The sequence below is a fragment of the Mobula hypostoma genome, chromosome 20, assembly GCF_963921235.1.
Source record: "Mobula hypostoma chromosome 20, sMobHyp1.1, whole genome shotgun sequence".
NCBI classification, from domain to species: domain Eukaryota; kingdom Metazoa; phylum Chordata; class Chondrichthyes; order Myliobatiformes; family Myliobatidae; genus Mobula; species Mobula hypostoma.
The window spans coordinates 44127094-44140837 of record NC_086116.1 but is presented as its reverse complement, the minus strand read 5'-3'; the positions used below and the strand labels follow the sequence as shown (position 1 = coordinate 44140837).

The window sequence follows — 13744 nt, the reverse complement described above, 5'->3', positions numbered from 1 at the left end:
TCCACTCTATCTATTCCTCTTATTATCTTGTACACCTCTATCATGTCTCCTCTCATCCTCCTTCTCTCCAAAGAGTAAAGCCCTAGCTCCCTTAATCTCTGATCATAATCCATACTCTCTAAACCAGACAGCATCCTGGTAAATCTCCTCTGTATCCTTTCCAATGCTTCCACATCCTTCCTATAGTGAGGTGACCAGAACTGGACACAATACTCCAAGTGTGGCCTAACCAGAGTTTTATAGAGCTGCATCATTACATCGCGACTCTTAAACTCTATCCCTCGACTTATGAAAGCTAACACCCCATAAGCTTTCTTAACTACCCTATCCACCTGTGAGGTAACTTTCAGGGATCTGTGGACATGTACCCCGAGATCCCTCTGCTCCTCCACACTTACCAAGTATCCTGCCATTTACTTTGTACTCTGCCTTGGAGTTTGTCCTTCCAAAGTGTACCACCTCACACTTCTCTGGGTTGAACTCCATCTGCCACTTCTCAGCCCACTTCTGCATCCTATCAATGTCTCTCTGCAATCTTTGACAATCCTCTACACTATCTACACCACCAACCTTTGTGTCGTCTGCAAACTTGCCAACCCACCCTTCTACCCCCACATCCAGGTTGTTAATAAAAATCACGAAAAGTAGAGGTCCCAGGACAGATCCTTGTGGGACACCACTAGTCATAATCCTCCAATCTGAATGTACTCCCTCCACCACCACCCTCTGCCTTCTACAGGCAAGCCAATTCTGAATCCACCTGGCCAGACTCCCCTGGATCCCATGCCTTCTAACTTTCTGAATAAGCCTACCGTGTGGAACCTTGTCAAATGCCTTACTAAAATCCATATAGATCACATCCACTGCACTACCCTCATCTATATGCCTGGTCACCTCCTCAAAGAACTCTATCAGGCTTGTTAGATACGATCTGCCCTTCACAAAGCCATGCTGACTGTCCCTGATCAGACCATGATCGGACCACACTAGTAGTCCCTAGTGTGTGGGTTGAATCTAGAATCTGGAAGGAGGCAATCGGACGGAGTGATTATTGGAATACGGGGAGAACAAAAACTGGACTTTGTATACGATTAGTAATCAAGTGAACAGCACTGACTCTGTGGACCGAAGTGTCCTACTGTGCACCAAAAGTCAGAGATTCCCAATATTACAGTTAACATAAACATAAAACAGGACAGTGTAGGCCCTTGGACAACAATGTTGTGTCGACCTTTTAACCTGCTCCAAGATCCATCTAACCCTTCCCTTCTACATAGCCCTGCAATTTTCTTTCATCCTTGTGCCTATCTTAGTCTCTTAAGGGTCCTTAATTTATCTGCCTCTTCCACACACCCACCACTCCGTGTATATAAAAAAAACAAACAAACCACCTCTGATATCTCCCTAAACTTTCCTCCTAACACTTTAAAATTATGCTCTCTTGTATTAGCCACTTCTGCCTTGGAAAATGTCACTGGCTGTCCACTCTATGCCATTTATCATGTTGTACACTTCTATCAGCCACCTCTCATCATCCTTCGCTCCAAAGAGGAAAGCACTAGCTCACTCAACCTATCAGTTGTGGCATGCACTTTGGTCGCATTCTGCCATGGTTGAGACATGGGAACAAACTCGTGGTTCATCCGTCAATAAAGTTTTATAGTTATAGTTATCCTTGCAGTAGGAGTCTCCCATTGCCGAGAGGATCGCATGCAACATTAGGAAGTGGAATTTTGTTTATCTTTATTTGAAGATATAGCGCGGAACAGGCCCTTCCAGCCCAACAAGCCACACTGCCCAGTAACCCAGCAACTTAACCCTAGCCTAATCACAGGACAATTTACAATGTCCAATTCACTTACTAACCGGTATGTCTTTGGACTGGGGGAGGAAACCTTCGCGCTCATGGAAAACATACTAACTTTCTTACAGAGGACGTTGGAAATTAAGTCTGAGCTGCAGTAACTACTACGCTACTGTGGTGCCCCATGGTATCATAAACCTGAATGAAAAGTGATAATGGAGCTTTGCAGCTGTTGCTGATGAATAGAAATTTATTGCAGAGTTTCAGGATGTTAGAGAGAAGCTGCATTGTGGATTGGCTTTAGGGCCATGATTGCCCAGATTGTTCATAAATCCTTTTGATTCAGTCTGTGTGGCCAGTGCCCAGTAATACTTTTGCCTTTATATATTCATTCAGCCCAAGCATGTGTTCAAGATGTGCAACAAAGCACATCACTAGATTAATCGCTACAAGAGAAAGCTTTAAAGGGTCACGCAAGCAAATGCATTATCTTTTTTTTAAAAAGTTAAATGAAATATTACAATTGAACTACAAACATTTATTAGAAGATTTAAGCTGCACTATAGTGTGGGGAGAATGTATATTGGATGCTATAACTAACTACCGCTGCTCACGTCTAAGGCTATGTTGTATATCAGGGTGTGCATCTTTCAACAGATTCTCATACATTAACTCGTACTTCTAGAAGCTCTGTTTGACTTGAGCATTGCCCATTTCTTTTTAATCTGGTCTGGAGTAAGATTGTTTTTATTTAAAAAGTGTTCTGGAGGATTCTGACTTCTCAAATAATGCCAACAAGAGGCTGCAGATGCTGAAGTCCAGAGATCATAAAATACAGGAGCAGAATTAGACTCTTCTGCCCATTCCACTGTTAGTTTTTCTGATTCCTGTTCTCCTGTCTTCTCCCTGTAACCTTTAAATGCTTTACCAATTAAATCTTAGAGTGAAATACGATTTGCTGAAGGAACTTGGCAACTTGAGCAGCATCTGTAGAGGCAGGGTGTGGTGAGGGATTGTCAGTGTTTGAGGGCTAAGAGTGGAGAGGATGAGGCATAAGATAGGTGCCCGTAGGTGACAATTGGACTAAGAAAGGTGAAGAAAGAGGGGGACAGAAGGAGCCAGGGGGAGGTAGAGTTGGGAGGCTGAGGCAGGTATGTGATAAGTAAAAGTAGTCAGGATTTATTTGTAAGAAAAACTTAATGTCCTTCTTTTTCATGCGAAATATTTTCTAGACAGTGAAGCTATAATAGATATTTTCTTCTTGATTATTCTCCTCTGAATGCCCCATCTGTGGAGTTCAAGACCTGCTTAAAAAAAAACTGACTCCTGGCTCCTTGAGGGCAGGAATCCAGTGCTGATTTTCAGGGTAATTGTTGGGATTAATTTCCCAGTAGAAAATTCTTTCTCCTGGCAGTGACACTTATTGTAGGCGTAGATGCTGGGTGAGGTGGCAAAGAACGGCCTTCACTATGCTGTGTGGTGGATAGTCTGTCTTTTTGAGTGTTCTCACAATAATGTGTGCTTGATTGTTTTAAGGGAGTGGATTGGTTAGTTCTGTAGTCTGCATAAATGTCAAACATTCTCCATAAAACAAACCGCACTTTGGCAGAGTAGTTTGAGTCTCTGCTTCACAGCACCAGATACGCGGGTTCAGTCCTGACCTTGATACGTAGGAGCAGAATCGGGTCATTCATCCCATCGAGTGTACTCCAATATTCGATCATGGCTAATTCATTTTCCCTCTCAACCCTATCCTCCTGCCTTCTCCCTGTCACCTTTAACACCCTCACCAATCAGGGACCTCTCAGTCTTAGCTTCAAATATACCCAATGAACTTGATCACCACTGCCATCTGTGGCAATGAATTCCACAGATTCACCACTCTGTGGCTATAGAAATTCTTCCTCATCTCTGTTCTAAAGAGACATCCTTCTATTTCAGAGCTATATCCTCTCCCACTATTGAAAGCATCCTCTGCATCTCCACTCGATTGAGGCCTTTCAGTGTTCAGCAGATGGCCTCAGGTGCTGTCTTAGTGGAGTTTGCACGTTCTCTCTGTAAATGCATGTATCCGCTGTATGCTCCTGCTTTCTCCCACATCTTAAAGGCGTGCAGGTTGACAAATTAACAGTCTCAGTATGTAGGTGAATATGTGGGGAGGGGAGCAGGTTTTGTTGTGAGAATTTTTAAAAAATTGATCGTAGAGTTGGTGCAAATGGATGGTTGATAGTTCGCACAGAGCCAGATGGCAGAAAGGCCCGTCTCCATGAGATTATAACTCGAAAATAATTGGAGGGATGAGTGATTCATCATCCCCTTTGACTTTTCCAGGACAGGTTCCATTTGCGAAAGAGAGGAATGTTGTTCCCACTGTTTGCAGAATCTCACAGTTATTAAAATGTGTCGATGGGTGCAGACTTATGTAGTTCACTGTTGCTTAGTGTGCAGATTTGTGTAGTAAATATGATTATTATTGGGACATGTACCAAGCTACAGTAAAATAAAACTTGTCTTGCATACCGTTTATGCAGTTCAGCAGTGTGCTGAGGTAGTACAGGGTAAAGCAGTAACAGAGTACAGAATAAAGTGTTACAGTTACAGAGGAAATGCAGCACAGGTTGACAATCGTGCAAGGTCACGGAGAGGTAGATTGAGGTCAAGAGTACATTTTATCATACTAGGGCCCCATTCAACAGTCTGATAAAAGTGGAATGAAGCTGTCCTTGAGCCTGGTTGTACGTGCTTTCAGGCTTTTGTATCTTCTGACTATTGGGAGGGGGAAGAAAAGAAAATGTCTGAGGTGGGTGGGGTCATTGAGTATGCTGGCTGCTTCACTGAGGCAGGAGTGCGGACAGTAAGAAATAACAGCTTGATATCTATGCAATGTCCTCAAATGTCTTTATTTAAGAGAGGCAGGTGCTGGGAGGGGGAAAGTGGATGTTGGAAGAGCAAGCCAATTAATTATTTGTAATTGTTTCAGGGAATACATTTTTTGAATTTTGTCAAATCAGTAGTTTATTGATCTTTTTTATCATTTACAGGCGACGTTGATGTTAGTGACAGGTGGCACTTTGACTTGCCCTCATTGTCTCTGATATCAAAGGTATCTGAGTCCTCCCATCGAGAGCAGTGGACACACCTCACCATGGCTGTCTAGAGATCAACACGTGCCTGGTACGAGCCAGGCCTTGAGCAGACATTGCCGCCTCCGACTATAGCGCAGAGTGGCTGGCAGGCTAAACAAAACAAGAATTGATAATGCGTCTACGGGAGCACTCCTCAGTGTTAATTCTTATACACCTTTGGCACCTTTTTTTTTAGAATGAGAGTGGAGATTGTGAGGTGGCCTATGTCAGTAAGTAGTAAAAACAGCAAAAACAATCCATTTAATTAAGAATGGGACTAATTTCTCAAGTCAAAAATGTTTTGACTTTGTTCATCCAAATCTTACGAATCTAATTTTTGTGTGATTGTTAACATTCTTCAAGACATTGAAATCCGATTTAAAACTGGCCAAAGAAAGAGAGGAGTTTATTCTTGGTGTTGAATAGAGTGCAAATCGATAAAATAAAGGCCAGCAGCAATCTTTTTCCGAAGTGGGAGGGTGGGGTTAAGGTAACACATACCAGGAGAATTAAATTGTTTGGAAGTTTTAGTGTGAGCTTGGCTGTACCTCTGGATTATGAGGTAACAATAACTGAGCTGAAGTGCCCAGATTCTCTCTCCTTCTGGGCTCTTTCCAACTTCTAAACATTAAGTCATTTTTGTGCCCGCTTAGGTTTGAGTTTTAAAGGTTTTTTTAAAAAATTAAAATCCCAGACTTGCAGAACGCCAAGTGCATCTTAACAGTTGCTATAAGCCAGAACACTTGGCAGCGGAAAACTGTTGTTAGAGGGCAAGGGAAATGACTACTTCTGGTTTTGCATTCAGTCATTCAATTAAAACTTTTTTTTTGTCTCCTTTGCCAGTTTTCTGGCAACACAGATGAAGTAAATGAAGGCTTACTGGGTTCTGGAATTTCTTGCACCAAAATTGTGATTTTGGTTGTTAGCACGTGCAGCATTGTCAGCGAAAACCATTTGCTTAAATGTGTTATTGAAGGTGTGGATATGTGCATCATACATAAATGTCATTCTTTTAGCAAATTACTTGCGATAATTCTGTCATTTCCATCTAAAGCACATCATTGTTTGTTTCTTCTGTCCGAGGTACCTGCTTGTACAATTCTTTGCAGAAGCTAAGTGTAGAAGTGTATGTTTTGGCTTGACAAGACTGCATGGTCTAATTCATAAGTTGCTACACCTTTTTGGCTGTTGCCATTCTTGCAGTAAAAAAACAAAGTTGTTGACCTCATTGAGTTTCTGCTCAGACTCTTTGTGCGCATGTGCACTCTAAATATTTAAGAACACAACCAGGAGAATGAAAAATCATTATTAACAAACCAGGAGACTGAAAAGTTACCGTAAATTCTCAAATCCTGGAGAAAATTTTAGTCTGATCTTCATCCTGAATTGTCCTCAATTATCAATAAAGGCTTCATAGTCTGGGTGGATCTGATTTGTATCCCCCTCTAAGTAAAATAGCTCACACTTGGAATGCACGCAAGTCATCTGTTTAATGCTGACGCCAGGTCTTCACTGCTTGACAGTTTACAGCAGAGTGAAGGTTAGCACTAATGTAAAGCTCCGACCGTGAAAAACTACGATGAAGGATTTGTTCAAGACTAAGGTCAGTACGGATCTTTCTCCTTGAAACATGGGCTTCAGAGAGTCTCAGGAGCCTGTGGAACCACACACATTCTAAACCCATGGGTGTGAAATAAATTACCAGAGAATTTATCAGTGAGATTGAACATAGAACAGTGCAGGCCCTTCAGCCCATGATTTTGTGCTGATCTTTTATCCTACTCCAAGATCAAGCTAACCCTTCCCTCCCACATGGTCCTTTGTTTTTCTGAGGATGCTTATTCTTGGAAAACAGCCTATTCCAGGCCAGTTAAGAAAGAACCCCATGGTGGATCTGGAGTCACATACATAGAATAGTGCAATGCAGTACAGGCCCTTCACCCCACGATGTTGTGCCAGCCTTTTAACCTACTCTGACATCAATCCAATCCTTCCCTCCCACTTGGCCCTCCATCCATGTGCCTTTCAAAGAGTTTCTAATATATCAGCCACCACCACTCTGTATATTAAAATAAAACTACTTCTAACATCTCCCCAGTACTTTCCTCCAATCACCAAATGATTCCCTTTAAGAGAATAGTTTCTTAAATCAGCCTGTAGTGGAAGGCAGACAAATGTTTAAGATCATATGAAATTAAGTAGATATTACGGGAACTATGTGTCTGTCCAAGAGTCTCTTAAATGCCTCTTAATTTATCTGCCTGTACACACTGCCAGGGGTGGTGGTACAGGGAGATATATTAGAGGCTTAAAAAAAACCTTATACTTTATTCCAAACACCTTAAAATTATGCCCTCTGGTATTATCCATGTCTGCCCTGGGAAAGAAATGCTGGCTGCCCATGCTATCAGTTGCACACTAATATTTCACTTATGGAACCAAATTCTGCCCACACAATGGGGATGAAAGTCTCCTTTGTCAGTCCTTGGCTCACCTAAATTCTGTGTATGGAAAACCTTCAATTATGTTGAAGTCTGTCCAAACCAAGTAACCAAGAGAGAGTCAGACAGGTGAAGTTGAGTTGTTACATTCAGCATCACATTTATTATCACTGACATTAGTCGTGGAATTTGTTGTTTAGTGGTAGCAGTATAGTGAAAGGCAGGGGAAAAAATTACTGCAAGTTACAGTGGTAAATAAATAGTGCAAAAGATGAAAAGCGAGGTAGTGTTTATAGGTTCATGGATACAGAGTGCAAGCATTTTGACTCCCATTATACACAACCTAAAGTGCAAGCTGGCAATGGTGTAGGACCTGCGATCCTCGAAAATCAGAGGAGTGTTACAGGAGTACTGCGGTTACATCTTTCTTCTGGGATGTTTCTTCCTATGTTCCTATCTAAAATCAAATCTGTCTGCAGTTATCATCAAAGGTCCATTAAATGAACCAGCCATCAACAGTACTGCTGGCCTTGACTTGAGTTTCCAATAGCTGAATATGCTAGATAAAGTTTGTGAAATTCTAGTTTTGCGTCACACAAGCCCAGCTTTTATCACTGAGGTAACCAGCACTTCACAAGCAAAGTAAATTTCTCGGTTGGGACTTGGAGATTTGATATCTGTGCGTTTGAGTTTTGAACTCACACTGTGATGAATGTGAGGCACACGGAGCTGTGTGGTGAACAGGCCAAGCTGGTACAAAATGGTGGCAGAGTGGTATAGCTACGAAACCTGTTTCTTCAGCTCTCATGACCCAGGTTTGCTCCTGCCCTCTGGAATCCTGTACACATTCTCTCTGCAATCCCGGATTCCTCCCACATCCCAAAGACGTGCTGGTCGGTTCGCTGGTTACTGTAAATTGTCCCTAGTATATAAATGAGTGGTGGGATCTGGGGCTGAGGGAGTGTGGGCAGAATAAAATAGAATTGGTAAGGGGTTGGTGGAAATTGATCGGTGGTGCAGATTCATGAGTCTGTTTCTATGCCTAATGACAGAAGAAAGATCATCCTGTTTAATGATTTCATAAAGTGGATTTCAACTTGTTAGTTGGAAATACCAACTGATTTGAATAAGGAACGGTTGTTGCAGGATATGTCATCCGAAGGGATCAGGTTAATGTATGAGGAGCTTTGGGTGGCACTGGGCCTGTACTCACTGGAATTTAGAAGAATGGGGGGTGGGGTAGGGTGGATCTCATTGAAAGCTGTCAAATAATGAAAGGCCTAGATAGAAGGAATGTGGAGAGGATGTTTCCCATCATGATGGAGACTCCAGAATACAAGGACATCCCTTTATACAAACGTAGATGAGGAGGCATTTCTTTAGCCAAAGGATGATTAACCTGTGGAATTAATTGCCACAGATGACTGAGGAAGCTAAGTCATTATTTTTGTTTAAAGTGGAGGTCAATAGGTTCTTGATTAGTAAAGACATCAAAGGTTATCGGGAGAAGGTAGGAGAACAGGGTTGAGAGGGATAATAAATGGAATATTTCAGAACAGACTCGATGGGCTGAATGGCCTAATTCTCCTCCTATGTCTTATGGTTTTTATGGTTCTTGGGCCAGGAACTTGGTATGTCACGCTGATTTAGAGTGGAAAGGTTTTTGTCTTATCTACATATTATATACTCCTGCCTGAATGGTGTCTGTGGCTTGTAAATAATTTAATACTCTCATTTACTCAGCCAGTGATTCTTGACCTGCTAGCTGATAAATTTCTGTGGTCTGTGTGGAACTCACTCCACCTCCTGGTTCTGTCCACTCACTCCACACCCACATGTTTTTCCCCTGCCCTTATCAGTGTGAAGCACTGGTAGTCCTTTGCGTTCCTGCTCATCTCCCTCCAGTAGCTGTCTCCAGCTCCACACCTTGCTCCTTCTCCTCCTCACCTCGTTCTATCTACCTCTCATTTCTCTTGTGCCTTCATCTATCACTCACCTGCCACTGTCTTCCAACTCCAACCCCTCTCCGCTCCCCTACCTGCCCATCATCTTACACCCCTCCTTGATTAACCAATCACTCTTGCTTCCTGTCTAACCCCTCCCCTTCCCCTTTTTGTGATAGCCATACCTCCTCTCCACTTTCAGTCATGATGCAGGGTTTCAACCTGAAACATTAACAGTTCCTCCAACAGATTGTTTGTTGCTCCAGATTCCAGCATCTACAGCCTCTTGTGTCTCCAAAAACAGTTTTAAACGGATGCACGAAGATGTGTGGATGCAGATAAGACACTGAACCACAAGTGTGACCAATCACTTGAGATCTACTGTTCCCTCTGCAGGGATTCCCCCCCCCCCCCCAAATTTCACTGGTCAATATCCTGCTGTTGCCCACCATCTGCTGAAAGGTGCTGTGTTTGGGTGCCGGGTAGGTACTGGTTTCTTTAAGCTGTCATACTGCTCGAAACACCTTCCTGGCACCCGAGGCTGCTGTTAGGTTGTGGTAAAGGCTCATTGCAGCCCATAGTACAGGAATATGAACTGGCAGGGATGGAAGAGGAAAAAAATCTGCTTTGACTATCCAATAGGAAAGGATTTGGGTGGATAAGTCTGGTAATTCTTCATAGTCATTCATTTCATCCCTCATGTGGAAGCTGCAAATGCTCTTCAGATGTAATTGGCTGTGAATTAGTTTGAAGTTATGAAAGGTCCTACATTAATCTAGTCTTTAACTGAATAAAATTGACTCACTCCCTTTCCTATTTTGTAAAAATTTTTGGCTGCATATTTTAAATTACTGAAGTTCAAAAGCACAAAGCATGTATAAAATATTTGAGCTGTAGTTTATTCGGGGTTAGGCTTGATGTGCCCTCCCTCCAGCATTCTGCAACTTGTTTTAAAAACGTTGACAGTCATCATTTTAAAATCCTGAATGACAATTGCAGCAGGTTACTGCTGAGTTTGTGCATCTGGCCGTGTTTAAGTTTGACACTGCTTGCCATAGTCCCATGTTCCCGGTTTAAATTCCGCACTGGAAACTTGTTCACGACGCTCGAGGCCGGTTCAGGCTGCTACTTATTGCATGCATGGTAAGTTTGCAGGTGACATGAAAACAGGTACTATGGTGGGCAGTGAAGAAGGTTCTCGAAAATCAAGGGAAACTTTGTTTAGCTGTGTGAGAGAGCCAAGGAATAATTTGAATAATGGTGAGGTGTTGCATTTTGTAAAGTCAAACCAAGGTAGGACTTTCAGAGTAAATGGAAGGGCCTTGAGTGCTGGGGAACAGAGGGACCCTGGTATACAAGTACATGGTTCACTGAAAATAAAGTCACGGGTAGACAGGCCCGCGATGAAAGCTTTTGCCATGCCTTTATCAGTCAGGGCTTTGAGTATTAAGGTGGCGCAGGGCACTGGTGAGGCTGCATTTGCTGTATTGTGTTCATTTCTGGTCACCCTGCTATAAGAAATGTGCTACTAAACTGGAAAGTCTGCAGAAAAGATTTACAAGATGTTGCCTGTACTTGAGAGACTGAGTGGTTGGATAGGCTAGGAATTTATCCTGTGGAGTGTAGGAGACTAATTAGTGATCTTGTAGAGGTGAATAAAATTATTAAGAGCCAGTGTGCACAGTTTCTTTCCCAGGGCTGTGGAATCAAGAACCAGAGGAAATGGGTTTAAGGTGAGAGGGAAAAGATTTAATAGGAATTCGAGGGGCAATTTTTTTTAAATACACTGAAAATGATATCCCGAATGAGCTGCCAGAGAAACTAATAACTTAAAAAAAAAGACTTTCGGGCAGAATTCCACCGATTCACCACCCTCTGGATAAATGGGTCAAATACTGGCAAGTGAGACTGGCTCAAATAGCGCAACTTGGTCAGGCTGGACCATTTGGGCTGAAGGACCTACTTCGACAAAGGCGGCGGCCACTTGGCGAATCAGGTTCATGCCTTCTCTCAGCAGGTCATTCCCCTCATTGCTGTCTGGCACTGTGTCACCTACCCTCTCAGCTGTCCTCCAATTGCCTTTTGAGCCTTATAACATCCACCTACACGAGGGTTCATTTACTGCATCGGATCATCTGCCAGCGCTGGTTTGGGATGCGGAAGGAGGAATCGGAGGGGGAGTACACACACGTACACACACACACATCTAAGGAACATCCAGCCAGTCACTTGGATCACCAAGGCACTAGAAGACTGGATCAGATGCAGGTAAGTGATCAAGGATTAACTTTATTTGCCATGTACAGTACATGTATTGGGAATTTGCTGATGCAACATGCAACAAAAAAATACATTCAACAATTATAAATAAAAAATTATGTAAAAGTTAGTGTGGATATGGAATAAAATGTGCATAAATATCAACATATATTTACAAAGTAAACAGTATTATAAAAAGTGTTTAATGCCAGTCACTGCATACACAATAGCGTGACTGATGGTGATATCCTAAATATTGCAGGGAATAAAAACATTCAAAATCAATGTTTCAAAATACCTTAATGAACTTTTAACAGAAAATTCACAAGGTTCCCATTGGAGTCATGGGAAAGTTACTTGGACTGCAGGGTTCTGTTGATTTGTGTCAGAAAAGCCAAACTAAATCCACGGTGATTCAGTGTTGTAAAACAACGCATGAAAGCTTTCAAGGTGAATACTTTTTATAGACACTATGATTTTGTTTTGTAAATTTGATTGTATTTCCTTACTTTTCCTGTAAATGTCAGCAAGAAAATTAATCTCAGGAAGATCAAGGATGAACTTTATTCACATTTTCCATTTACTGTATTACAAATTTGCTGTGGTGTGTTGGTCAGGACACAGCATACTGTGCAACAAAAAACACCAACATTCAACAATTATAAAAGTCATTATATATAAAATAAGGGAAAAGTTGATATAGAGATTATACAATAAAATGTGTATAAATACAAGCATGTATTTACAATATAAACAGCATTGTAGTTGGTAGTACGATCACTCGAGTCAAGTATGGTGTTCTCCTCAGGGGTTTCTGGGGTGTTAGGATGGATTCCCTTAATGGAGAATGCCTGTGTTGAATTTGTTTAACGTGGGGAGGCTGATGCACAGGCAGTCGCCACATGGTCCTTGACAGATTGGAGCAGGGTCCAGTGGCATTGAAAGCAAGACAAGTGGGGATCCTTCCCTGCTGCAACCTTCCTCTGCTTTCATTGACCTTGTTATTTATACTTAGAGGTGCAGAGTGGAATAGGCCCTTCGAGCCACACCACCCAGCAACCCCCTTACAACCCCGATTTAACCCTGACTCAATCACAGGACAATCAATTTACAATGACTGATTCACCTACCCACTATGTCTTTGGATTGTGAGAGGAAACTGAAGGACCTAGAGAAAATGCATGCATCCCAGGGGCAGGATGTACAGATTCCTTCCAGAGAAGGCCAGAATCGAACTCTGAACTCCAAAGGCCCAAGCTGCAATAGTGTCACGTTAACCACTATGCTACGGTGGTGCCAATTTGATTACACAGTTCTGTGAAAAAGGCTTAGGCACATATAAATAGCTAGGGTGCCTAAGACTTTTGCCCAGCACTGTAGTAGTTTTATGTATTGTACTCTACTGCTGCCACAAAAAAAAACAATTTCATGACATGTGAGTGATGATAAACCTGATTCTGATATGGGTCTCCATTGTGGGCTGAGAGTGGGAAGGGGGCAGGGAGAGGGGAATCATGGTTGGGGAAAGGGGAGGGAGTGGGAAGCACCAGAGAGAAATCTGTAATGTTCAATAATGAATTGATTGGAATTGAATGACCTTGCCTGGTGTCTCGGGGCTATATATGGGCGACCCTAAGCACTGGACGGCTAAACTCCAGCCAGCATCATTCTCGGGGTCTCAGGAACTCGCAAGCCTCTCCACCACGACAAGGTTGCAATCCTTGAAGAAGATGGCAACACAAATATTTTGATAATAAGTTTAGTTTGAACTCTTGGATGGATGAAATGATCCCACATAACTGTTCTGAATAGGGCCAGGGGAGCTATCCTGGGAAATAATTACCTTCTCAATCAACCTGTTTTTAATTAAAATCAGCTCCAGTAACTGCCTGTTAGCCATTGCATTGCCAGCATTTGAGTAAATGCAACACTTTAAATGTAAAAATAAATAAAATGCTTTTGAAAGGGTCATGAAAAATGTACGTGTTATTATTTGAATTAAAATTTCACTCTTGCCAAAAATATTTTACTACGTGCTTCTGTATGTGAACCTGTGTTTGACCTTTGTCCTCTGATCCAGCCCCAGTCGCTTTCTTCCTGTTGACATAAGATGTATATAGGAACAGAATTAGATCATACAGACTATCGGGTCATCTTAATTCAGTCATGGCT

The 13744-nt window shown here is 42.2% G+C and overlaps 1 protein-coding gene across 6 annotated transcripts in view; it reads left to right on the top strand.

The window, feature by feature from the left end:
• upf2 (UPF2 regulator of nonsense mediated mRNA decay) overlaps positions 1-13058 on the top strand; it is a 132535-nt gene extending 119477 nt beyond the window's left edge. For all 6 annotated transcript variants that reach the window (XM_063072761.1, XM_063072763.1, XM_063072760.1 and 3 more), the window contains one exon: positions 4846-13058. In XM_063072761.1, coding sequence (XP_062928831.1) covers positions 4846-4855 — 10 coding nt within the window. In that variant the 3' untranslated portion in view covers positions 4856-13058. The remainder of the gene's footprint in view (positions 1-4845) is intronic.
• Positions 13059-13744: the final 686 nt, after the last annotated feature.